Source organism: Pogoniulus pusillus, chromosome 10 (genome assembly GCF_015220805.1).
Source record: "Pogoniulus pusillus isolate bPogPus1 chromosome 10, bPogPus1.pri, whole genome shotgun sequence".
Taxonomy (NCBI): Eukaryota; Metazoa; Chordata; class Aves; order Piciformes; family Lybiidae; genus Pogoniulus; species Pogoniulus pusillus.
Window position 1 is genome coordinate 6085810 of NC_087273.1, and position 25386 is coordinate 6111195.

The window sequence follows — 25386 nt, forward strand, 5'->3', positions numbered from 1 at the left end:
CGTGATGTGTGCTTCCTCCCCAGTGATACAAGCCTCGCACAGGGTTTTACCACATCGAGCAGTTGTGACCTTGCCTATCAAAGAACAGCCTTCACTAGTTCCATTTGACTGGAACTTTAAATAGCTGCTTTGAAGACATGCTCTTTCCATCAAACTAATGAGAAAGGGAGAGGGAGTGAGAGCCTTTTCTGAATGTTTTGGAAGAAATGACAGTGAAACAGAAGTCCTCCAAGTGTGGGCCAGCCAAATGCGCTGACAATGGTGACGCCGAGGAGAGGCTTGATCCCACAGGAATGCGCAGCGACAACAGGGCCTGTCTTTGAAGAGACATGATAGCATCATGTTAATTAAAATGGAATGAGAAATGTGCATCCTTATGGGCACATCCTTATGTCAGATTTTATAGTCAAGTCAGCCTTTATGGAATTTGCAGAGCAGTTTTCTGCAGTTTTTAGCTTCAGTCTAGAAAAACCGTCCCTGTCTGACAATCCCTGCTTGGACCACACTGATTTATCTTGATGAAACTAAAGCTACTGGCCTAAGAATCAGCTTTGCTTGAGTTCTTTTTAGTTGCAGCAGCAGAACAGGCAGGTTTTAAGTTGTGTTGCTTGTATTTGTTTCCCTTCAGTAGTTCAGAATTGCTCATTTAGAAGAGCTTGAGGTTTTAGAAGAAGAAAACACTTCTGCAGTGCTTTTCAAAGGCAAACTAGAAAGTCCTGCCCAACATAAAGAGCTGCAAACCTGGATTTTTCTAATGGGAGCTAGGAGGAGCCTCCAGGAGGAGTTCCAGGGTTTCAGTCATTAGTTTGCAAATGGGATCTTGCACCATGAACCAGAAAACCTCCAGCTCCCTCATCACCACAAGTCCCATCAGTACCATAAAGAAACACGGGTTCAGCACACGCCCAAAATACAGCATTTCCTCCTCTGAGAAGGGAGCAGAACATGTTTAGGTTAGAAAACCTTTTCATCTGTGCAGGACTAAGGACTCAAGATGTGAATGAATGAAAACTGCTAACATCACAATCAGGGGCTCCTGAAAGACCTCAGGTTCTCTGTCCCTCTCTGGGACCTGAGAATTGTGACAAACATGGGGTTGGGCTCGGCACCGCAAAGGCATTTGAAGGTGGAGCTGTCCTGAGGCAGCTGTGACAGTGGGGCTGAGGGAATGCTGGGCTGGAAATGCAGGCACAGCCCTGTCTGGCCTCCTGCCTCTCACTGCCTCATGGGAGCACCTTGCTGGCTTGCTGAACCAGGACAGAGTAAGTAATAGAGTAAAACCAAACTCAGGCTAAATGAGATGACAGAGGTGAGCACATCAGAGGCAGGTTATCCCTTACCTGACAGTCAAATATTGTTTCTGTGCTGTGACCATCAAAAGATCTGCTGGAGTAGTCATTAGATTTGTTCTCTGTGTTCATTTCATGTGGTAATGCAGTTGTCTGTTTTTCTCTGTGCTGTTCTGCCATTCTTCTGCCAGCTTGATTCTTCTGGCAGCTTCCTTGCATAGAAAAGAGGAGAGGATGAAGCACTGCACATGAGCTTACTGCTCCTGCCCTACACAGTCACTCCTGCTTCTCCCATGAGCTTCAGCCCTCTTTGTCAGCCCAGAACAATTTAACCAGTGTTGCTGACTCTCCCTAGGTCTGCCTTTTGCATTGCTTTAAAGATCTGTGATATGATTTCTAGACCTCCCCCCTAGTACAGGCAGTGAGTTTTTATGTCAAAGCTGTGTTGTCAGACTCTGCAAATTCTGTTTTCTTTGGGGTGAAGTTGCTTTCACCTGAAGGAGAAGGTCATTTTATCAGTGAGGAATCCACCATCTAAATGGTTTTAAGAGTGTTTAAAATACATTTTAACAACCTCATAAAAACCACCATAAAAGTACCATTGATCACTGTGAAAGATACAGATGCATTTTAATGACTCAGCAGGGCCTCCTTGGAGGTGAAAGCCCATTCTAGTATTGCAGAGAGAGGATTCCCCAGTGACAAAAGGAAACCACTAAGCAAGCCAAACAGTGAAGTTCATAGCAGAGAGGTTTGAAACAAGCTCTCCTAACAAATGCCAGGCTGTGTTTTGCCAAGGTGAGTTACAGCACTGCAGACCAAATTAGCCTCTGTCCTACACTGCTGCTTTTGTTCCTTCCACTGAGGTTGCAGTGATGATGCACTAAGATTTCCTCCAGGGTATTTAATTTTCTGAAAGTGCTTAGACCCTGGCTGGCCTCCATCCTTCTCCTCTGTATCAGCACGTTCTGTGAGTGGTGGCCAGGCTGCTTCCTTCTCCCTTCCTCTACCATGGTTACACCAGCACAGTACTGTGCCCCTAGCAAGACCCATCTCTTTCTTCTCCCTCCCTCTGCATAGCAGAGGGAAGAACAGGGATGTATCTTCCTGGCAAGCAGAAGGGGTTTGTGCCCCTTTGTAGCGGAGTTCTTCCATCCCACTGTTTTTCTGCCTGCTTGCCACGTGCCTGAACTGGCAGGTGGCAAGGCAGAACTGACATCCACCTACCCAGCAGTGTGCTGCACTGCTCTTCATTCTGTCCCTCAGGCTTCTCTCATTTTTCTTACTTGGTTTCTTCTCTTTTCATGCCTGGCTTCTACAGCCAGGAGGTCCCTGCAAACCCCAGGAGCACTGGTGGAGCCCTGCAGTAAGAGCTGTTTCCCAGTCACGGTTTCATGACCCATGTCACATTTAAACAAGAAGTAATGTCAGAATTTCCTGGGTTTGGGTCTACCAGGTCCTCCTTACAGCCCAGACTGTAGCACAGAGCATGATACAGGAAGTGTTGCACTGAAAATAACCCAGACCACTTTTCCTAAGAGCTTTCAAACTCCAGCCGGTTTTAGATGCACTCTTTGGGTGATAAAGTTGACAGTTTTGCTCAGGTTTGTTTCTCTGTACCCTACAGCAAAGCAAACAGCCTTGCTCAGACTGCTGCATGGTGTTTTCCAGTTTCAAGATGAAATAAGCTGACTGTGGCATCTCTCTCTGAGGGAAGGGGTTTTTTCCTTGTATTTCCTCTTTACAGCATGATAAGTGCAACCTTTCTTGGAAGTGCAAATAAGTGCTTGTTTCACCAGCAGCAGTAATGCAGATTTCCTTTTCCTTTGAACCCTTTTTATCTATTTTATATACTTTATGGCAGTGAGAAAACACAGGCTGCTAGCAGGTCTGTGCTTCATTAGTTCTCTCCAGTATTTATATTCCTGCAGAACTGGCTAAAACCTGAGTGGTTTCAGAGAGTTTCTGCTACCCCTTGCTCAAGTATTATCTTCTATCTCAACTGAAGTTGAAAGCAAGTATGCCTTGTTAGGAAGCTTGGGGTGGCAGAAAGGCAGGCTTTCACTGGTGCCAGGCTAAGGTCTGGTATTTCAGGGTAAGTCAGAGCTTCTGGAAATTACATTTTTACATTATTAATAGAGAGAATTTCCTGTCTCCTATAGAGCCTGAGTTCTGCATACCAGCCTCTTTTGGAAGTAGCTCTCTTGACTTCTCACTACCAAGAGACAGACAATTACAAATGTATCTAACATTGCTTGTCACTGGAAATGAAGAGGGGATGCTTTCCTCAGTACTTCCCCTCTTGTCTACTTAGAATTTATTCCCAATTTAAACCTTCCCACCTGCTTCTGTTAGTAGCAGCTTCCTTGTCCTTTGCCTGCCCTGCATTTATGTCTGACCTCTGCCTTTGCCTAGGTGCGCTGGGGTGATAAAGGATCCACTGAGGAGGGGGCTAGATTAGAAAAAGCAAAAAATGCTGTGGTGAAACTCCCAGAAGAATCAGAAGAACCTTTTCATCCTAAACCACCCAAACCAAAGCCTACCTCACCAGCCATTCAGGAGAAGTGGTACACGCCAATTAAGGTAATCATTTAGTCTTCAGTGCGATACAGTTTGGTGCCAGGTGCTGGGTTTTGTCTGCCTCTCCTGTCTCCGGCATGCTAGGCTGTAGGTTCTACTTCAGGTATTCCCAGCTAAGTGTAATGTGCTGTTCTCAGTGCAAACCTCTGCTCAGGATGAACAGCAGGAGCAGTTTTTAGCCCTAAGTATAGCACCTCATCATTACTGCCAGACACACTGTTACACTGCCCCAAAAAGGGACATAAGAGCGCAAAAATCTAGGGGGGCTTTATTTGCATATCTCAAGGTATATTTAAGCCTAAAACCTTAGGGTTTGTAGCTGTTATACTAAGTTTTAAACATACTCAGTAGCAAACAAAATGTTGTATAACAATATAATGCAAACAGTCTGAAAACCAGGTGAAACACTTGAGGGCAGAAAATGGAGCCATTATCCTCCAGAGGTACCTGAAAAATCTGCAACAAGCTCTTCTTGAAAAGGGCAGCTGGGGTTCATAACACCTTGCTATGAGCATGTTAGAGCAGAGGTTACACAGGTCTACCTGAGTACAGATACATCTGCTCTGTCTTCACAACTGCTTCCGAGTCCTTTCTGTTCACCAGAAAATCCTGAAGATGTATTGCCCGCAGAAACTGCAACCCAGCTGTGTGGCTGCATAGGAGCTGCTGGGCTGGCTCTGCACGGCCAGCTCAGGCACTGGCCGCCCCTGGGACATTCCACACAGCACCAGCTGCCTGTGTCACACCTAGAACCAGATGGGTTTGTGTGGGAAGAAAAATCCCAGACAGGTGCCAATCCAGCCCCCAGTGCTGGCAGATAAAGCAAACTGCTTCTAGATGGCCGAGAAGTGAAACTGCTGGGCTGCAGCTGCTGCGCTGGCAGGACCCAGCACTTCTTGGTGGGGCAGAGCAGCACCACAGCTCTGCCAGTGAGTCTCCCCGAATGCTCTGCCGGCTCATGTTCCTGCCCTAACCCATGGCGTTGCTCTCCGCAGGGCCGGCTGGACGCGCTGTGGGCGCTGCTGCGCAGGCAGTATGACAGAGTCTCGCTGATGCGGCCGCAGCAAGGAGATGAGGTCTGTGTGTGGCACGGGGATCCGCTGTGGGGGGGCAAAGGGGGGCACATTGCAGCCAGGCTCTAGCAGCTGCTGAGCACTGGTCGTCCCCTGACCCTCTATGGTCAGCACTAAAGAATGGCACAACAGGAAAAAGAAGGGGTTGAGGAACAGAGAGCACTGAAAGATACATCACAGCAATCCAGAAATGTTTCAAACCCACAGATCTTCTGGAGGCAAAGGGTACTGCATGCTGTGTGTGTTCAGCAGGGAAACAAAACCCCAAAGCACATGCTTCATTCAGTCTAAACTATCTAATGAATCTCCAGATCTGTCAGAACCAGCTCTCTGTAAGAGTCTGGCAGTCAGTACTAAAACCACACCAAACTGAAGTGACCACCGATACCTTCCATGCAACTTGCTTCACATAGCTTTGCCCTTCCATGCCAAAGCAGCTTTCACAGAAAAAAAGGGTGAGGAAACTGATTTCTCACAGTCCTTCCTTCTAGTGCACTCATGGGCCATGACAAAGTGGCCTCCACCTGAAAGCCTGCTCTGGCTGGGAAGCAGAGGTGTCATCTGGACCGTCTGCAGTGACTCTGCATTTCTGGCTGCTACTCCTCAAGACAGCATTACTTGAAACTTTAGCATAATTTATCTCAGGAGCTGATTCATCATCAAGGGACCTGCCTCCAGTGGGTATGACAGATCAGACTGTCCCTTCCCACAAAGCAGCAGCTGTTTCTGCAGTGCCCAAAAGATGCCACTGAAGAATTAGAGGGGTACAGAGAGGAAGTTGCCTTTGAGAGAATGACAGGTGGTGGGCGTTGAGATGATCTGGGATGCAGTTTGATACTGCTCTAAAGACAAAAGGTGAGCTTCAATTAAGACGAAGCCAAGTGTTGGAAGAAGCAGAAGGACAAAGAGCAGTGCTGGCAGTAGGGAGCACAGTCCCATACTGGGGTCTGATTCTAGCCTCTGTGTCTGTCACACAGTAGGATTACCTGTAACAACAACTGTACATACAAATATAGGGTATGCTATGCTGCAGCAGGTAAGTGCAATGTCGATAGGGTGGTGGGGTCTGGACAGGCTGAAAACCTGTCAGGCCCTGTTCTGAGGATTTCTGACCACAAAGGAGGTAAGTTCCCCTAAAAACTGCCTGCCAGGGCAGGCTTTGCTGAGCCATTGTGGTCAGGCACCTGCCTTTCTGGGACCCTTGTCCAGCACCTTGGTTTATGAAACACAGAGAAGGAGTTCACTCATTTTCAGTATCCCCACTGAGGAGAGGAGCAGAATTTGTACCAATGAGTAAAATCTAAAGCAGCAGTTGTTAAGGTGTGACCTGTGACACCCCAGCAGTGCAATTTCTGTCTGGCACAGTGTTTTCTATCTTGGGGGACAAACTGCAGAATCCTTGTACTTGTTCATAACTTGCTAGTGGCGATCCCCTGGTGGGTGTAGGGCAGTGAAAGGAGGTACAGCAGGAAGCCACGCATCCAGGCAGCGCTGTTAGGGAGGCAGCAGCTGTGGCTGGTTTGTTTTTGTCATCTTTCTTTGATTGTTTAAGAACTTGGTAGGTAGTTGCTGTTTGTAGAAGAACTCACTGCTGAATTCAAGCCCTTGATCAAATAACTGAAATTTGGGCATCAAGTATCAAAGCAGAGGGAGCTTTTTCTTCCTTCTCTCCCACCTCTGCCATGTTGCCAGGTAGTGCTGAGGGTGGGGCTGCAGGCAGTGGGGCCGAGCAGCTTTGATTGCGGGTGGAAGTCCTCGGAGTCATCAATTTTTCAGCAAGCTATGCAGGAGGTTAGGGAGGTCTGTCCAGGTGTGAGCTAGCAGGTTGTCGCCGACATCTGCTGGGCGCGCAGCGCGGTCCCCGGCCCGCAGCGAGGCCGCAGGATTGTCAGCAGCTGGGGTGGAGAGTGGCAGAACAGTTTTGGTCTCACATTTGCCGCCTGGGGGCTGAAACACTAAAGGTAGAGTGGGGGTGGACACAGCTGCGCTCCCAAACATGCCTCGGGCACAAATAAAGAGATCTAATACAGTTTGACTCTATTGTGGTGGGGAGATGAGGACAGAGAGCCACTTCAGAGACAACTTAACGCTGCAACATCTGCCGCCAAGTTTCCAGGGAGTGACAGGGGACAGCAGGTACAGATCGGAGTCCCCACATAAACAGCCTCCATTAAGCCAGGAACCCTTTTGAAGGGCTCCCATCAAACATCCTCGAGTCCACAGCAGGAGGTTTTGTTTTCAAAGCCACGTTTTGTTTTCAGCACTAACTAGATAATTTATAAATGATGCATTACCTGCCCTCGGCCTCCTGCTTTTGCTTGCTTCCCTGTTGTTTGTTATGAGCTGCAGTAGTTCTGGGCTCCTTTGCTACAGCAGTTACCTCTCCTTTGACTGGAGGCTCTGGCTCCCTGCACCCCGCAGCGTGAGGCTGGGCAGCAGAGCTGACAGCGCACGGTGGCACGGCAGAGGAGCGCCTGCCGTTGTCCCTGCACTGAACACCCCTTCCAGGGAGCTCCCGTGCTGCGGGAGAGCAGAACCTGGCACAGCGTTAGGTCCTGTTCTGGTCTTTTAAGTTACAGAGTCAGTCAGGTTAGAAAAGACCTTCAAGATTATCAAGTATCACCCAGCATTATCTAATCAACTAAACCATGGCACCAAGTGCTACATCCATTCTCTTTTTAAACACTTCCAGGGATGGGAACTCCACCACCTCCCTGGGTAGCCCATTCCAATGCCAATCACTCTTTCTGTGAAGATCTTTTTCCTAACATCCAGCCTAAACCTCCCCTGGCACAGCTTGAGACCGTATCCCCTCCTTCTGCCACTGGTTGCCTGGGAGAAGAGTCCTGGTGCTTGTTTAGCACCAGGGGCTTTCCAGTGCTGTGACCCTGTAATCTGGTAGCGGCTGAGAGTCTCCCCCTGGGCACAGTTAGAAACAGGCATAGCTTCGAAGCCCACAAACAGTCTAGGGCACTTGTACTTGGGAGTTTGCTCTGTGAGGATGGGAACATGTGGCAGTGGAAAAAGGAAAAAAACATTCTAGCTAATACTAGAAGAATTTCTGTAGCAGAGCTTTTCTAAAGCTACATACCAGCCCAATAAAGAGAGGACACTTTTAATTGGTTTTAATGTTAAGCCTGTTAGCATTTACCTGCTTTAAAGATGGTTCTGTGGCAACGGCTGCAGGCTAAACACAAACATCTGTGTGATGTTACTTGGGGCTTACCTGTGGTATACAAAACAAGTGCAAGTGAGAGCCGGGAGAGAAGCTTGATTATGAATTATGTGATTAGTAGAATTTTCTTGTGCTGCAGACCCAAAAGATGATTCTGCCATTGCAAACTCTAGGTAGTGGCACTTCCTCCAAGAGGAGCCTTGCTGCGAGTGGGTGCCCCAGATTTGTGCTGTCAGAGCGGGGCTGCAGCCTGCCCGCCCAAGCCAGAGAGGTTCTGTCAGCAGCTGAGTGCTGGCTGTCAGTCAGGGAGGCAGCAGCCATCGCCATGATTCAAAGGCGCCCTTGTTCCGGTGCTAGGAGAAACAAGAAGAGTTCCCACCTGCGTAGGCAGGCACTGTTGGCACTGCCTTCCTTGGTGCAGATGAGTGCTGATGCTCTTTTTAGAACATGCCTTCAGAATTAATTAGTGTGAGTGTGATCAGATAGCAGAAAGACACACATCTACTTGTCATTTTTAAGGTGATGATGTTCTACCTGGTGTGACCACAGAGAAAACTCTCCAGAGCAGCTCCAAGGGACCCTGCACTGGGCTCTGGGGGCAGTACCAGGCTGGAGAGCAACTGCTGCTCCACCTGTGAGCCAGCAGCAGGCTGCAGGGCTGGTGAAGCCATGGCATACTGCAGTTGTGTTTGGAAAAGCTGAAGTGCCACCATTCCTACTCCCTTTATTAGTTTACCGACAGCTGTCTGAAAGAGGAGCAGCTCAGACCTCCCAAAATGCAATCAGTGGCCATACCCAGCATGCCACGTACCCAGTGCTGTGCTGGCAGCAGCAGATGCTGCTGGTCTGGAAGGACAAGTCTTTGCTGGGTGTGCTGGCAGCATGAGATGGTGCTGCTCTAGAAGGAAATGTCAGTCTTTGCTGGGTGCAGTATGGATTTGCTACAGCTGTCCAGTACCTTCTCCACCACCCTAAAGAGCATGACAATTTCCCCCTGCCAAGCTGTGCTAAACAGAACACATTTTGTTGGCAGTGCAGCTGCTGTTAATAACTGTTCATCTCTTTGGGCATGACTCAAAAGGGAAAGCAGAGATTTGTTTCCTTGATTCCTCAGGATATCTGTTTTTATGGTGTGGATTGCAGTAAGACCAGCGGCACATTAACCCGGGGGTCCTCAAACTTCTTAAAGAGGGAGCCGGTCACTGTCTCTCAGGCGCTGTCGGGGGCCGGACTATCGTTTGGTTCCAGCCCAGTCCCGGCGGGTGCTTGGGCGGCTGGCGAGCGGATTAAGTGGCAGAAAGTGGCTGCTTGGTTTCCCCCACAGCCCCCGGCGGAGGGGGGGCCGAGGGGGCTCTGTAAATACCTGCCGGATTGAGGACCCTGGGGGGGCCGTATTTGGCCCGCGGGATGTAGTTTGAGGACCCCTGCATTAACCACTGCCCGGCTTAGAGCTCTCAGCATGGGGCTAGCCCTCATGCAGGGTCTGTTAGCCTGTGCATCTCCTTAGTCCAGCTAACGGCCAGCAGCCACCCTCCAGAAGCAGCTAGAAGAACACTGCTAGGGTCACTGGGTCGCCGCTCTCCAGAAGTGATGTGACAGCTTTAGCTGTCTTGGGCATGCAGATTGATGAACTAGTCCTGTGCTGCTAACCAGGTTAGTGCCTCTTCCATTAACTGCAGAAAGTAGGGCAGCTACCCGGGTGGCTTCCTGCACACTCCATGATGTCTGCTGCGCTAATCTGCAGCTTTGCAGATGAAGAAGGCAGCAGATAACAGGATTAAAGTTTCACAACCCAGGGTTTTCACAGCCGGAGACGCGGGCGTAGGGGGATAGAGAATGACTTCTGTCATTAATCTTAATTGATTGCCAAGAGGTTTTAATCTGGGTTATTAATTAGGAAGGTCCTTAACACACTGTCTACATATCAGCATCAGATGCTCTTTTGGGACGTTGGGGACATATGGCCTATCTGATATTTACATTCACACACTTTACACAGCCATACATTCTGTAGCAAGAGCTCTTGCGTGTGCCTGCAGATCGCCGCAGGAGCCTCTGCCTGCACCCAGGCGTCGCTTTGGCCACAGGTGATGGAAAGGGGAAGGCAAAGGTTCGACCTGCAGCAGAACCATGCATACCTCTGGCTGTGTTAATCCATTGCCGGGAGAGGTGCTGATAATGGTGTTCATCTATTGCCGTGAGATGTGCCCTTTAGCTGGATTATCTGCCCGTGGGAAATGTCCCAATCTGCAGACAGAAAGTGCAGCACCTGTCTCTGTGTGCCCCTGGCCATTCAGAGTCATCTCCACTTTGCTCTCACAGTTCTGCTGAGTGAACTTTCAGGCCCTCACTTTGTCCCTTTTCTTACTTCACACAAGTTACTGCCAGGCTTCTAGAGCGGGGAGAGGAGCAGCTCTCCATAGCTGCTGCCATGTAGCTATGGGATAAACTCCAGTGATGCTGCTGCAAAGTTTACCCAGCTACTGCCTGCAGGATGAAACGCTCAGTTGAGATTGGAGCATATAAACCAAAACCTGGGACTGTCTTGGCGTTTGAATGTTGTGCAGGTTCAAACTGTGCTAAAAACTTCTGCAGCCTTCCCTTTCCTACAGAGGATTTTTTTACATGGTTATTCCCCCAGATGGAAGTGGAGCCAGGGCAGAGGAGGCCTTTTGTTCTAAGTCCTCTCTGATAGTGGAAGATCTCTGTTGCTAAGTCTTGTCCTGCTGCCCACAGCAAAATGTTAACTCAGCCAATCAGGAACTAGAGAGGCTCTGAGAAAGAAAACGTGGTGACAGAAACAAGTGACTTTGCCTTTGCCTTCACTGGGCTCAGGGTCTGTAACCAAGAGGGAGGGCTTGTGGAAATTATAGTTACTGCTTCTGAGCTTTTCGCTGCATTCTCCTACTGCAGAATTGGGTTTGCTCTGAAATAAATTTCTGCATGTTAGAGTCCATTATGAACTCCAGTAGCTCCATAAAGAGTTAAACCTAAACAAGTGGGTTATCATCAGCTTAAAGGGAGGGGGGTTCCTAAGACAGCCTTTCTGAACAGGTCAGCTGCACTACCTTTACACAGTGCCTTCAAGGCAGGCAGGCAGTTTGCCTGCCATGGCTGAAGGGGAAGCTCCTGCCTAGCAGAAGCGTCTGTGCCATACGTTGCCAAAGCCCATTACACTTTAAGGGTCCTTCCATAAATTAGGATGTCTCAATACATTTGAGTTTTGTCCCTCAGCAGTGTGACATAATGGCACACCCTCGGCCTTAGCGTTTAATTTTAATACCGCGTGTGCTGCTTTTTGATGGCTTGTGTCAGAGCCTTCATGTAACTTAAAGAGAGTCTTAAAAAGATTAATTCAGTGACACAGAAAGAAGGGAGTTATTAATGCTGCTGCACGGCACAGTGTGCGTGGATGCAGGTGCTTCTCTGCCTTCCAAGTCACTCTGAAGTTAATTTTGCACCTTCTGATAGCTGTGGTGGACAAATGCTAAAGGAAAATCAATCACTGGAAGCATCACTCGGCTAAGCTCAAGGGCTTCCTTCATCAGGCTCTGTGGGATAGCTTAACCAGATGATAAGGAACAATTTGAATGACCTTTAGCCCCAAAATGTTGACTGTGACCCTCTGAGGACATAATTTCAGCTGCACTCCAGGGTTTGGCATCACTCAGAGACAGCCGTGACTATTTTTGAGAGCCCTTCCTAGTAGTGATTTTCTCCCCCAGTGTTGCTCTGCCTTTATCACTCTACCCATCCAGACCCACTTTCATCAAATTTAAAAGGGTAAGATTTTCTTGAAAGTCTTTATCACTTTTTTCCATTGGAAACCACAGAAATTCTTTAGTGGTCTGAAATACAAATCTCTTACAGTCTGACAGAGAGGGTGAAGGCAGGTGGGAAGAGCAGGGGCTGCAGCAGTACGTTTTTATCTGCCTGTGCCCAAGTGGATGGGTGATATTTTACTGTACATTACAGTGCAACATAAACCTGCTAAAATCTGGAATGCTTGTAAAATGATGGATGGGTATCTTTAGGGAGCAGAGGATGAATCCAGAAGAAAGTTGATTATTTAGGACTGAAACTGGTCACATGCTGAGTACCACAGGGTGTTGCTTGGCTCTGGGGCAGGACTTGCCCAGCACACCCAGGCATATCTCTTAATCCTGTCTGCTCCTACTAGAGAAGAACTGCTCAGCCTGGAGAGGGCTGTTAGGGTGCGTCCTCATGCCAGGCCTGCTTTCTTCTCTCCTCCACTCTTGTCCAGTTCCTCACCTAGCATGGCCTCACCATGGGAGAGCTCTGTGTGGCTGTCTTAAACCTGGAGTATATGACACAGCTAGCCACAGGGCACCAATTTCATCACTAACATCGTGGACAAAGGCTTCTGCCCACCAGCAGCCAGAGTGAGTCTCGGGCAGTTGATGGGCAGGACCTTTGTGCAGGGGCACGCCTGGCAGCCAGTCTGCCGGGCATTAGTAGGAGACATGGGTCCCCTCTGGTAATGCCACCAGGTGTACCCCCAGGCAGATGGGCATGGATCCTGACAAGCCTGATAGGGCATCTTGTTAAGATTATGATGGCGACTAAATAAGACTTTTTTCTCTGCTAATAACAGTCAGAAGAGGAAGAAAAGCAAGGTGTGCAAAGGAGCAGGGATGTAGCAGACTGCATTTCCCTTGGAGCAAGGATTCTGTCAGTTAAAATTCTGTGAGTTCTACAAATTCTAGATCCAGCTTCTCATATCTCATTGCTTTCAGAGCGCAGTGGTATGCACTTTGTCGTGGCTGGCAGGGCAAAAGAAGCTGCTAATGGATGTAGGTACTGACTGAGAAGATGGCACAGTACTGGCTCCTTCATGGTGTTTTTGCTGTTGGCTTTGTTCCTTGGAAAGAATGAGCCATGCCAGGTGTTTTTAAGCTAGTTACCATCCCTTGCACGCTGGTGAGGAGAAACAAAGAGAAAGAAAAAGAGAGAGAAACAGCAAATTTCAGTAAGTTTGGCCTTGAAACACTTGTCAAGGACTAGTGTATATATGTGGCTCTTCAAAACCTCCCTGTCAGTCATGACTTGTGTCCCTTGAACTTTAATGAGCAGAGCACAACGTCCTCAGTTTTCCCCTTGAAAGTCCTTCCTAGTCCTAGCATTTGCCTTTCTGGTGTGCAGGCATCTGCAAGTTTTCAGACCTACCACGCTGAAATGCAGTTTATGCTCCCTTTTGCCTCCAGATCTACATCACACCTTCTTGTCCAACTTCCCCCATGAAATTTTTGGCTGGCCTCTGTGTGGGTATCAAGGCCAATTGCATCTGCCTGGCACTGCTCCTAGTCAACCAAATCAATACACAGCACAAAGCCGTCGAGCTTGGACTGGAGCTTTACACCCTTTCATCTTTTAAGTCCCTGCCAAGTATAACATTTTTCCTGAATGAAAGCTATTTTCTGTGAGCTAGATAAATATTATAGCTGGGGCTCAAACAGCAAGTGGGATTCTATGTTCTGACTCTGAAAGGTTTGAGTGGTCTGGGTCAGAAGCATTTTTAAGAAGCCCTTCCATTTCCTGGCATGCTGCTCCAGTTCAGCTCCTGCCTGCTCATCCACAGACTACGTGGAGTGACATGAGCTGGGGATTAACCTGACACGAGTTTGGATTAGCCCATCCCAAGCTGGGGCACTTATGTGCCCCTGCAGATCTCTAAACCAGACATTTAATGGTGCAAAATGTCCTCCAAGAACTTGTCTGAGGAGCAGATCAGTTTATTAACTGAGCTTCAGCTTAAGTAATTGTTTATTATACCTGATTTATAAGGCAGTTCCATGTTAAAACTCAACTTTCTAGCTTGCACCTGCTGCTGACTTTGCTCTGTGACTGGCAGTGCTATGCTGATGCTCGGTGGCAGGAGTGGATACAGATCTGTTTGGATCAGAGCTAACTTCAGTCACTGGCATTTTGGTTTTGAACTGATACTTTCAGACATGGTATTTGAGTCTATTTTAAGGTTTCTTTGTGCTGCAAGTTTGTGAGGAGCCTGCATTAGTGTTTTAAAGCACTGCTTTGGGAAGCTGTTATCAGTAGGTATTAATTATTGAACACTATACCTTCTGGAAAAGTTGTTTCACTGCTGGAAAGTGACCTTGTTAGAAGAGGCAGAGGGAAAGAGAGACGTAGAATGCCTCCTGAGAGCAAGTGGAGTGATGCGTATCAAGAGAAGACACTAAAGATTTATTGTCTGTGGCAAAAGAAACACAGATCTCTGCTTGTGCAGTAAGTGTTTCTGACACCGTGCACCAGAACGAGTGCTTGGATGCTGCAGGTTCAGGAGGGTTTCACTGCGGGAAGGTAACAGGCACTGCCACAGTGCCGTTTGCAGTGCAGCTCGGCTGCTGCATGGCCTGGCTGGCCCTGAGCATTTACAGGGGTTGAGTTAAGCCAGGTGTGTGTTAAAAAGCAGCTGAGTAATCCTAAGAGGGGATGCTGGGCCTTTACCTAAGAAAAAGGAAATGTAGTTTAAGGGGAACATCTGTGGCCTTTCTGTTCCGCCTTTGTCAGTGAGGCTTCAGCCAGTGAACAAACCCCTTCCACACCTGCTGTCAGAGGACACCAGGGAAGCTGCAGTGTGGCACTGCTCCAGTAGGTCACACAAAGTGTGCTGCTGTGATGCTCCTGCCTACTGCACTTGTGGCATTCCCTGCAAGCTGCTGTCCTTGCGTCTCTTCTAATGTTTGGTGAAAGAAGATCTCTTTTGCCCTTGGTACAAGCTCTTACTGCGTGACATCCATGCCACTGGAGATTCCAACACCAGCATTGTTTGGAAGCCTTGTATGGAAATTCCCTTTGGCAACCTCACCCTAGCCTTTCCCCTGGAATTTTTCATTTTTCTCGACTGCTCTGTGCTGCACTGTGCCTGTTGCCCAGTAACACTGCTGTCTGGGGGTCTCCTGTTGCTCAGCCACCTTGAATTGTTTGACAAACCCAAGATAAAAGGAGCTCAGTTTGAAATGAAGGCATGGGGGAAGTGACCACTCGGACCCAGCTCTGCCTTTGAGGAATGCCTCTGCTAGATGGCAGAATGAGGCGTTCTGGCCAGAGAGCTTTCAGATAAATCATCATTAGGTGCACGTGCAAATACATCAGCCCGGCCTAGGCGCGCAATTAGGCAGCTAATTGCGTTGAAAATGCAATTGCACACTTAGCTGGAATGGCCACGCTGCCTCTGCAGCCCTCTGCTGCTCCTGCCCCGGCCTTCAGCCAGGCTCTGGGCTGCCACCTGTGGAAGACGTCCCCACCAAGGGATGTGGAGGTGTCTCAGCAGCCGAGCTCGCTGCCCTGCCCATCTGTGCTGTCCCCAGCTGCTGGCCCAGCACAGCCATGCTGTGTCCTGGCTGCATGGCTGAGCCTGGCACCTGTCACAGTGTGGCAGAGGCTCCACTGACCTCATGGTGCCTGTGACTGTCCTGCAAGAGGTGACCAGGCAGAGCAGGATGACATCAGAGTGTCTGCTGGGCAGGACAAGCTCCCCATGGACGCACTCAGCAGCCATGCTGCTGCTGTGCTCCCAAGGGATCATCATTCCGTATGGAATCAGGCTGTGCCCAGCTGGTTTTGTGTGGAGATATGCTTGGTTTTGAGGGATGAATGTGGAGTCATCAGAGGGTATGGCAAGAGAGGAGTAACTGGTAGTGCCCAGCATCTCTGGCATCGAGCCAGCCTTGGCTTTTCTTTAGCTACTTTTTTGTTTTCTGCTGCAGCTTCCTTTGCCTTCTTACAACAAGGCAAGGAGGGAGAAGCCCAACCAACTGCAGTCTGTGATGCAGCTGGCAGACAGTGTGTGCCTGGGGCTGCAGCCAGGTGCATTCCAAGGGAAAAACACCGTTCCAGATGACACTGTCACCATCCAGGGACAGCATTTCTGCAGGGAAATGTCCCATCAGAGAGTGCTGTCACTGTGCACTCAGGGCCTAGCTGCACGGCTCACATGTGGGAGCTGGGGTTTCCACAATACCAGGGTGTGAACTGGGAGGAGAGGTGGAAAGTGAGGAGGAGCAGCTCTGGCCTTTGCCACTGACACTATGTGAAAGCAGTGTGGCTTCTGGCTTCTCTTCTCTCTGCTTCTGCTAAAAGTTTTCAACCTGGATGTAGAAACCTGAGCCAAGGGTAACAGAGTGTGAGATGCCCGCTTCTCAGATCATCAACATGGAAGTGCATTTGCCATGGGCCTGTTCACCCATCTGCTGTATTCTTGCCCTCTTTACGGCCTAATAGAAACGTGATAGCCCCACAGAAGCCCCTCATGAGCGCAGTGGCAGATCAGTGCCAGGCTCTGCAGGGGTGCCTGTGGAATGGTGAAAGCCCCTTCAGCCTCTGGGATGGGGGCAACCAAGGCATGGTTCTGAGCACAGCAGCTTGCCGAGCACAGAGATGGGCATGGCCAAGCAGGGGCTTTAGCCCCACGCTTGAGCCAGCAATGCAGAAAGCCCCAGAGAGGCAGCAGCAGTGAATTTTGCCTGGTAAAGGACAAGAAGATGAGCAGAACTGCAGTGGTGTCGCTCTGCCAGTGACCTGACCGGTCAGGAAGGAACAGGCTGGGTACTTTTAAGTCTGACTTTCCATCCACACCTGTGTGCACACACCCCCATGGCATGCTCGGAGGGCAGAGCCTGGCCAGCAGCAGGGCATGCTCAAGCAGCACAGGCAAAGGGAAGACGTTGCCAGCAGCAGTGGATACTTAATGTGTCTAAGAGCTTAACGGCCCACTGAAAGCAAACTGCAGCAGCGCTGTGCCAAGACACTGTGTCTGTCAGCAGCCCTGAGAACTGCTACCAACCTGCTTGCCTTCCCAGCTCTGCACTGGGTACAGGCCTGCCCCAAAACACTGTGATCCTGCCACTGACCAGGGACCCAGTGTTGAGGGAGAGGGGTGCCTGTGAGGGGCCTTTGTCTGTGCTCAGGTGGATAGATGCCAGAGGCAGGAGTGCATGAGGAAGGCAGAGCAGTCTTCTGCAGATCCCACTTTGTGTGCCCAAAGAGGGGCCACAGGACCCCACCTGCAAATGCAGTTCCCAGAGGTGGTAGCATCCCACCAAGGGGGCTCAAAGTGGGGCAGAAGCTCTTGCACCCTTGTCTCCTCTGCTGGATTCCTCATCAGCTGTTACCTGCTGTCTCAGGAAGAACAGGTACCTTGTTTTCTTATTGTCCCTGTCAAGTCTGCAATGATTTCTTTCCATAGGTGAATTAAAATCTTAAGCTTAGATGACTTTTCTTCTTTTTAACTAGGTGTAGCCAAATCACTTGTCCATAAAAGCAGCAACTTTTCTTTTTTTTTCTCATCTGTACTTGCAGTAGTGAAGCTTTACTGAGATGTCCTCTCAAAGAGGTAGCAGAGGGTTTTTTTTATTAACATCAAGAATGTATTCCTCCCAAAAGCTTGATGCCTGCTAATGCAGTTGCATCCCTTGGCTCCTCCCCAGGCAGGGAACACATCTGGGCAGCAGCATCAGGGCAAAGGCTGTTCCATACACTGTCAGTGTGGATGAGAAATGCCACACAGGCAGGCAGTGGCTGTGCCATGCCAGGGGAATGACATCTCTGGCTGTTCTGATACCGCTGCAGTGTGGTACCTGGGCAAGGGGCTCAGCAACCAATCACAAAGCCAACAGCCACATTTGAAGGCTCTCACCAAAGGTAAAGAAAACATATTGAAGAGATTGCAGTTCTACAGGAAACCTCAGTAATTCACAGAAAGCTTTTTCTTGAGTGTTTCCTGATGTTAATTTCACATCTGGCTTCTACAGGTTTTGTTTAGTAAGGCATCAGGAGATGCCACAGTGCAGCAGCGAGCCTTTGCTGCCTGTAACAAACACTGCTTCCACCAAGCCCAGTGAATCCCAGTGAAATGGAGGATTAGCAGTGGGTTTGCCCAGTGGTACACTACAGATGCCTGTTCTGGCTTTGAGATCAGCAACGATCTTTAGCAGACTCGGGCAAGGCTGAGTTCAGCTGCCCCTCCCCATGTGTCACTTCTGCTTCCTGCTCTGGCTTTACCCACAGCAAAGGTGCAGCTGGTGGCAGGGCTTTCACTAGGCAAAGTGAAACGTGTCCCAGGCTGTCCTACACTACCAAATGCTGACCTCCATGCAAATGCCTCATGTTAGCAGGGAAGGGCTTTGTGTTTGGTCTGCTTTGAAGGTGAGTTGTTTGACCTCTACCTCAGCCAGGCCCAGCAAGGCTGCTGCTTGGTGCACAGAGTGCGAGCAGGGAGGCTGCGGCTGAGCTCCTGTGCTGCTCTGCAGGCTGGAAGCTGTCCCAGCTGTCAGCCTTCGAAGGTCTAGACTCAGCCAAAGCTTTTCAGCTGGCTGTGTTGCATGGGGGCAGGGTTTGAATCCAAGTTAAAATTCCAGTGTTTTCTCTGTAATGAAACTTCATAGTTGCTATTTGTTACAAAAGCCAGCTCCTGCAGCTTACTGTTTATAAAACACATTGTTAATTAAGCATTTATTAGTAAGTCTTAGGAAGAAACTCTCAGACCTCCTAAGTGCATACATCATGCCTTGCCCTATGGAAACAGGAGACACTGCTTTGGCTTGAATCAGCTCTTTACTGAGAAGGGTTTTAAAGAGGTAGTCATAGCCAAGCCCACTTCTTTCAACATTAAGCTCCTGGTTTGAGCTGAGTCTGTGCTGTCCTTTGGGAGAGAAGGAGCTCTTCAATGTCCAAGCGGCACTCTCTACATGCCAGCCCATCCCTGCTCTGACAGCTTGCTCCAATTAAGGCTGACACTGTCCTAAACTCATCCTCTTGTGCACAGGTCCTGCAGCACATATGGCACATACATCACGTGCTGAGCCCAGGCCTCTGCTGCACCTGCACATGGAAGGGAGGTGAGAGGGCTGGGAGTGCTTCTGGTCCAGCTCCGTTATGTGTCAGGTCCTGTGCACTGAGCTCTGCAGACAAGCTCTGCCCCACAGGCACCCATGGAGAAGCTCAGGCTGGAGGGAGGCTGTTCCCATACCAGATCTGACCACTCCAGCGCCATGGGACTGAGACTTTCAAAGGGCTTTACAGGCTCTGAAGCCTTTCAGTGGGACTTGGAGACTTCAGGTTCTTCTCTAAATCTCTTCCTTAACGTTTCATGTTGACATTTTCTACTTAAGGGGCCTTTTGGCATCTTTTGCATTAATTTATAATGCTGTGATAGTTGGGTTGCAAGCACTGCAGGAGGACTGCTTCTTTTAGAGACCACATTGCAATCAGACTTGATTTGATACAGAGACTGACCACATTCCAGCTTCTCATGGCAGCTTTTGGGTTGTTTGATTTGTTGGTTGTTTTGGTTGTTGTTGGTTCTCTATGGTTTGAATGGACTTTACAGACGTATTTCCCAACAGAATTTCTGTGTGTCTTTGCCTTTCACTAGATAACACTGACAGTATTTTTGTGTATCTTCCTGTGTCAGCTGTGCCCCCTTGAGTTTATTTGTCTCAGTCAAAAAAAAAAAGCCCAGTCCCTGCTGGCAGCTCCTGTTCTGTTTAGCTGAAGGATTTTGTGCATCGGAGTTTACACCTTAAAGATAATGGGAGCAAAAAAAACCCCATGGCTGTAAATTTGTCCCTCACAGCCAGGTTTCACCCTGGCATGAGCTGTAGGTGAAGTTGCAGAGCCCTCATGCTGTGAGGAGCAGCTGTGGCAATGTCTTCTTACCCTGCCCTTAGGTGACACCAGCAGGGCTATGCTTGCTTGCTGCAAAGGAGTTGTTGGAAGGAATGGGGTTTAGGCAAGCAGAGTGGGGCTTAATAGAGCTGTTTGCAGCAGTAAGGCCTTGATGAAATTCCACTACAACTGGTACAAGACCCCTTACCAGCACTGCTCAGGCCACACCTTGAATGCTGTGTTCAGTTCTGGGCTCCTCAATTCAAGAGAGATGTTGAGATGCTGGAAGGTGTCCAGAGAAGGGCAACAAAGCTGGTGAGGGGCCTGGAGCACAGCTCTGTGAGGAGAGGCTGAGGGAGCTGGGGATGTGCAGCCTGCAGAAGAGGAGGCTCAGGGCAGAGCTCATTGCTGTCTACAGCTACCTGAAGGGAGGCTGTAGCCAGGTGGGGTTGGGCTCTGCTGCCAGGCAAGCAGCAACAGAACAAGGGGACACAGTCTCAAGTTGTGCCAAGGGAGGTCTTGGCTGGATGTTAGGAGGAAGTTGTTGGCAGAGAGAGTGATTGGCATTGAAATGGGCTGCCCAGGGAGGTGGTGGAGTCACTGTCCCTGGAGGTGTTGAAGAAAAGCCTGGAGGAGGCACTTAGTGCCATGGTCTGGTTGACTGGCCAGGGCTGGGTGCTAGGTTGGGCTGGATGAGCTTGGAGGTCTCTTCCAACCTGGCTGATTCCACGATTCTATGATTTCAAAATCAGTTCCCTTAAATCAGCCCTTTACTAAGTGCAACCATTTAGGAATAGGTCACAAAGCTGCCTTCACTCATCTGCCTGCACTCGCTGGGAGATGCCATTTGAGATCTGCAGCTAACTATGGCCAGCACACCTATGTCGTATTTTTGCCAAGAACTGGTAAGTTTCTACATTAAGAGTGTAGGCTTTTGCTTTATTATGGTTTCAACTAGAAATAGCTGTCACCCTCATCAGTGACAGGGTTTCAAGAAGGCACCGATCTGCCCCTGTTACAATTAAACTCATGCTTAAGTATGTGCATGTCTGCAGCTTTAGGAGGTAATTGTGCACACCTCATTGCTTTTTACTTCTAAATGTTGCTGTGGTCATTTAGCAGGTAATTTCAGAGACAAGTTCTAAATTACCAGTGATTTCATAAAGTTTAAAATATTCATCCCTGGCTAGAGGATGACTGAGCATTGCCTCCTCCCCTCCCAGAGAGCAAATTAAACATTCCTGAAAAAGACCTCAAACAACGGGGGGAAAAGTCCATCCTGCGAAGCGCTCTCAGGCAGCAAATGCTCACAGTTTACTCTGCTGTGCAATAAACAAGGTGTCACCATGGCAACAGCCACATCACTTTGGGTTTATATAACAAATGACAAACCCCATTTCCTCTCCTAAATTCACCAGTTAGATTTAGCACAGCGTTTTTGAATCTTGCCACGATTTAAACATACTGCAGCCGTGCTTCGGCAAGGATCTTCTGACTGCTGATTTCCTTTTTGCTAATGCAAGGCATTCAGTACCTTGGAGGCAGCAGTCTTAGACTGCTGAGTGTGGTTGTAGTGCCTCTGACACCCTTAGCACTTTGTTGTTCTGTTGGCAGGGATAAAAGAGAGGGCTGAGAGCAGAGAGCTCCTTGAGGGGCAGCAGGGATACTAATGTGCTCCCCAACGTACTCAAAGGCCAATTCCTAACCCCAGGGGAAGGGGGTCCCTTAATCATAGAGCTGATCACCATTAACTCGGTCACCAGCTCCACATGGCCATGTATGGCTCCAAGATGCAGATGAGGAACTAGGTGTTCCCTCTCTCCACAGCTCCTGGAGGTTAGCTCCACATGCTGAAATGGTCCCCAAGGGTGTTTCCTCCACCATTGTATTGAAGAAAAAAAAAATATTACCAAACCCCAGAAGCCTTTGAGAGTGAAGCAAACATATTTTTGTGGTGTGGGCTGTTTTTTTTCCCCCAGTCTGCTGCTAGTTTTTAAATATAAAGTGTAGCATATGTTTAACACAGAACATATGGAAAGAAAGAAAAAGCAAATCTTGAATTCTAAATATCGTATTCTTAGTAGAAAAGATTGCAGAGTGTGAAAGTGGTCATTGAGAACTACACAAACCAGGATTTGTTGTCTAGAAATACCTGCAGCACTAGCTCTAGCTCTTGTCTATCCTGATATAAATGTGAGGGGTGTCCATGGCAGCACAAAGTGTCCAGAGGAGGAAGCCAGTGGGAATTCTGGGGAACAGCTTGGTGCAGTGCTCCTGCACTAGTGCTTCTGACCAGAGACCAGAAGCAGGCTGCTATTACACCTCCTGCAGGCTGTGTGCCCCAAGCTTTTCCTGCCAGGGAAAGGCTCCTCAGGCATGGCCTGAAATTGTGCCAGGGGAGGTTTAGGTTGGAGATCAGGAAAAGTTTCTTTGCTGCAGGAGTGGTTAGGGATTGGACCAGGCTGCCCAGGGAGGTGGTGGAGTCACCATCTCTAGAGGTGTTCAAGAAACGTATGGGCATGGCACTTGGGGACATGGTTTAGTGGCCATGGTGGTGGTGTGGTGTTGGTTGGAATCAATGATCTTAGAGGGCTTTTCCAACTGAAACAGTTCTGTGATTCTGTGAATGCCTGCTGCTGCAAGGTGGGTAGCAGTAAAGCTCTGGCCTGTCTAAAATGCTCCCGTTTCTCAGGAGTCCTCTAAAAAAGTGAGGATACTGCTGCTGATCAGCAGTCCCTGGCTTTCAACAGGGAGCACTTGCTTATTGTGACAAACAGTAACCAGAAGAAAATGCTCACCCACACCCCCCTACCAGTCCCTTTATTTATAGGAAAGAAATCATAGGAAGCTATTCCACAACTGAGATTTCCTGACCAGCAGAAGGCTCTCACTAGAAAACAAACTGTTAAAGCCAGCATGGTGACACCTGCACTCCTGTAGCAGTCAGCACTGTAAATGATAGCTTAAAGGCATCACTGGGTCCAGGCAGAAACCAGACCCAAGGTAAAAAGACCAGCAGCAACCCAGGCCCATCCCTCAGGCTGCAGTGGGTCTTTCTCTGAAGGCTGCCCAGTTTGTCTTCCTGGGGAACAGAAGGGTAGGGAGGATTTATTTGATTACCTCGGCAGGATGGAGCAGCTCCCATTTAGAGAGAAAGGCTCCAAAGGACACGGCAGATTTCATCAGCAGTTGAAATGAGACATCAGTGCAGGTGTTTGTGCTCACCACTGTCTCTTCCTCCCTGAGACTCATTAGTGCCAGCAGCCAGCATAAAGCTCTAGGTACCATCCTTACTCTCTTCCTCCTTCCCCCCTTTTCTTTCTCTTTCTTTTTTTTTTCAGTGCACTTCCAGATAAATGCCAGTCATTTGGCCAGGGCTAACTCACAGAAGGTACAGCAGGCACAGATGGTACTAATGCATAAATGTAATCTAGCAAAAGGATGCCAACACCAACCCAGAAAAGGTTCCAAGTAACTGCAGTGCACTTGCAGGAATACAGTGATTGGCAAGGTGAAAGCTGAGATCTGCAAGAGCTTACTGTTCCCAAACCAACAATAGACATCCCACAACAAATGAGCATTTTTATTTATTAATTTATAAAATGCACTTAATAGCAGCATCTCTGGGCATATGGCTGTAATAAAGCCTCACCAAACCCAAGCTCACTGTACAGACCAGACTGTTCAAAGTGAAAAAAAAGGAGGAAAAGGAAAGGTGGAAACTGAAAACCAGAGCAAAAGCCAGCACTGCACACCTACTCCTCATGATTCTCAGGAGAGCTCCTCAAAGGGCAGTGTGGAGGTGCTTACACTCAAGTGGTTTAAGTGTCTGGGCAGTGACAGGAGCAAATCCTGGCACTGCAGATCATAAACAACCCATCCTTCCTCCCAGAGGATTCAGAGCAGAAAGAGACCCTTGCCAAATCCTTTTCCTGTAGTAGTTGGTTATGTACCTGTAGGGAAAAGGCACAGGGAAAAGAGTAAAATGCAGCCTGCCCATGTCCCCATGGGACACTTAGCTTCTGGAGAACACCAGCATCTCCACTAAGCACATCTGTAAGTGATTTCCAGTGAGGAAAAACCTTTCAGAGCATAGAGGCTGCACCCCACATAGCCCAGTCCACACAGAAGGGGTGCAACTGCTGCAGGCCTCCAGCAGTGTCTTTGCAACACATGCACATTGCACACATCCTGGGGCCTGCCAGCACCACTTGTGATGGGCCAGCTGCCTGTCAGTCCTGGAAGGACTCTGTGATAGATGCCACACTGTCATAACAGGATCTCAGGCCAGCTTCTGATCCATTTCCATGAGCTTTACACTGCTGCCGTGGTAGGAACTGTTCCTGGTTTTCCTTAGGACACGTGAAGACAATAAGCCAGCACCTCCTGTAAGGGACAAGCTACAACAACCTGAGTCCAGCATGTCGCAGGTCAGTGGTTGGGTTTCCAGCAGCTGATGGCAGCATCGGCACTGGTGAACGAGCATCACCTGAAGTATAGCTGAGAGGAGGCTCTGCAGTTGGGAGCAGGCAGGCTGGCAGAGGTGGGAACGTGCAGAAAACAGCCCACATAACATAGGGCAGGCCACAGGAGAAGATGTTCTGCAGTGAATTCAGTTATAGTGTTGAAGGAGGCTTTGGCTTGCAGGCCTTGGTCCAGGGTAGAGGATTCTGGAGCTGCTTTGAAGAGAGAAAAGATTTGTGTATGGAGAGATGGCCAAATGCCTGTGAAGGAAAGCCTAATGATGTGCTCTGGGGTTTTGTCTGCAGGAAGGAGCTGACTCTGCCATGTACCCGTTGCACCTGGGGAAGGCACTGCAGGCTGAGGGCTGGGTGACAGCCTGGCATCTGCAGTCAGTGGTCAGTGCCACTAAGGCTATGTTCATTATCAGTGCGAGCATGCAGCTCTCAGATGCTGCTGTAAAGGCTTTGGCTGGTGAAGTGACAGCTGGATCACAGTGGCATCTAGAGGGCTGCTACTGCAGGCACGAGCGGCAGAGCCAGGCTCCTGCTGGGGCTGTCTTGTCCTCTGCAGAGCCACCTCAATCCAAGTGGCCACTGGCGCAGTGGGGCTGCAGCCTCTTGCCATCCTGCTGAAAGAATCTACTCAAGCCCCTACCTGCAGCCTCAGAATGATGTTAGCCACAGAATTTATGAAGAGGATTTTTTTTCTTAGAATAATTGCTTGATAATGACATAAAAATCATTTCCATAGCATTCTAAATGCTGCAGAATTGGGGTGAGCTCTCTTTTTATGAGTAGCTATCAGGGATTGCTGTTAAATGAAACAGGCTAAGATTTTGGCTGGGCTATGAATGCCCTGTTAGGGGCTGAGTACAGGCCCTGGATGACCTGCAAGACTTTACAGCTGTAGAGCCTCAGCACCTTCAATACAAGGGCCATGTGAAGCCAACAGCATCAGAGAGATCAATCAGGAAAGGGCAACTGGGGAATATTTCTAAAGGGAGGTTTTTAGGAGGTCATGATGGAGGAGACAAGGAGCGTGAAGAGAATGGCTCTTCTGACAGTTGTGGTTTATCTGTTGTTACCTCTCAGTTCAGAGAAAGATAAACTGTCACCTTCTCGCTTTGGGTAGCTGTAGAGAGGAGAGGAAGGAAGAGTAATGG

General features: G+C 49.0%; 1 protein-coding gene and 1 long non-coding RNA gene across 6 annotated transcripts in view; one reads left to right on the forward strand and one right to left on the reverse strand.

Annotated features, from left to right (window-relative positions):
• Positions 1-25386, forward strand: part of ANTXR2 (ANTXR cell adhesion molecule 2) — an 88732-nt gene that overhangs the window by 55078 nt on the left and 8268 nt on the right. For 3 of the 5 annotated variants that reach the window (XM_064149648.1, XM_064149643.1, XM_064149646.1), the window contains exons 15-16: positions 3705-3872; positions 4865-4945. In XM_064149648.1, the coding sequence (XP_064005718.1) occupies positions 3705-3872; positions 4865-4945 (249 nt within the window). Of the gene's footprint in view, positions 1-23; positions 546-3704; positions 3873-4864; positions 4946-8636; positions 8698-25386 lie in introns of those variants that run through there. The other 2 variants (XM_064149644.1, XM_064149647.1) reach the window with 2 other exon arrangements.
• The window catches only part of LOC135178628 (uncharacterized), a 145074-nt gene continuing 143016 nt past the window's right edge, over positions 23329-25386 (reverse strand). Inside the window, exon 4 of the long non-coding RNA XR_010303648.1 lies at positions 23329-24436. This is a non-coding gene — a long non-coding RNA (uncharacterized LOC135178628). The remainder of the gene's footprint in view (positions 24437-25386) is intronic.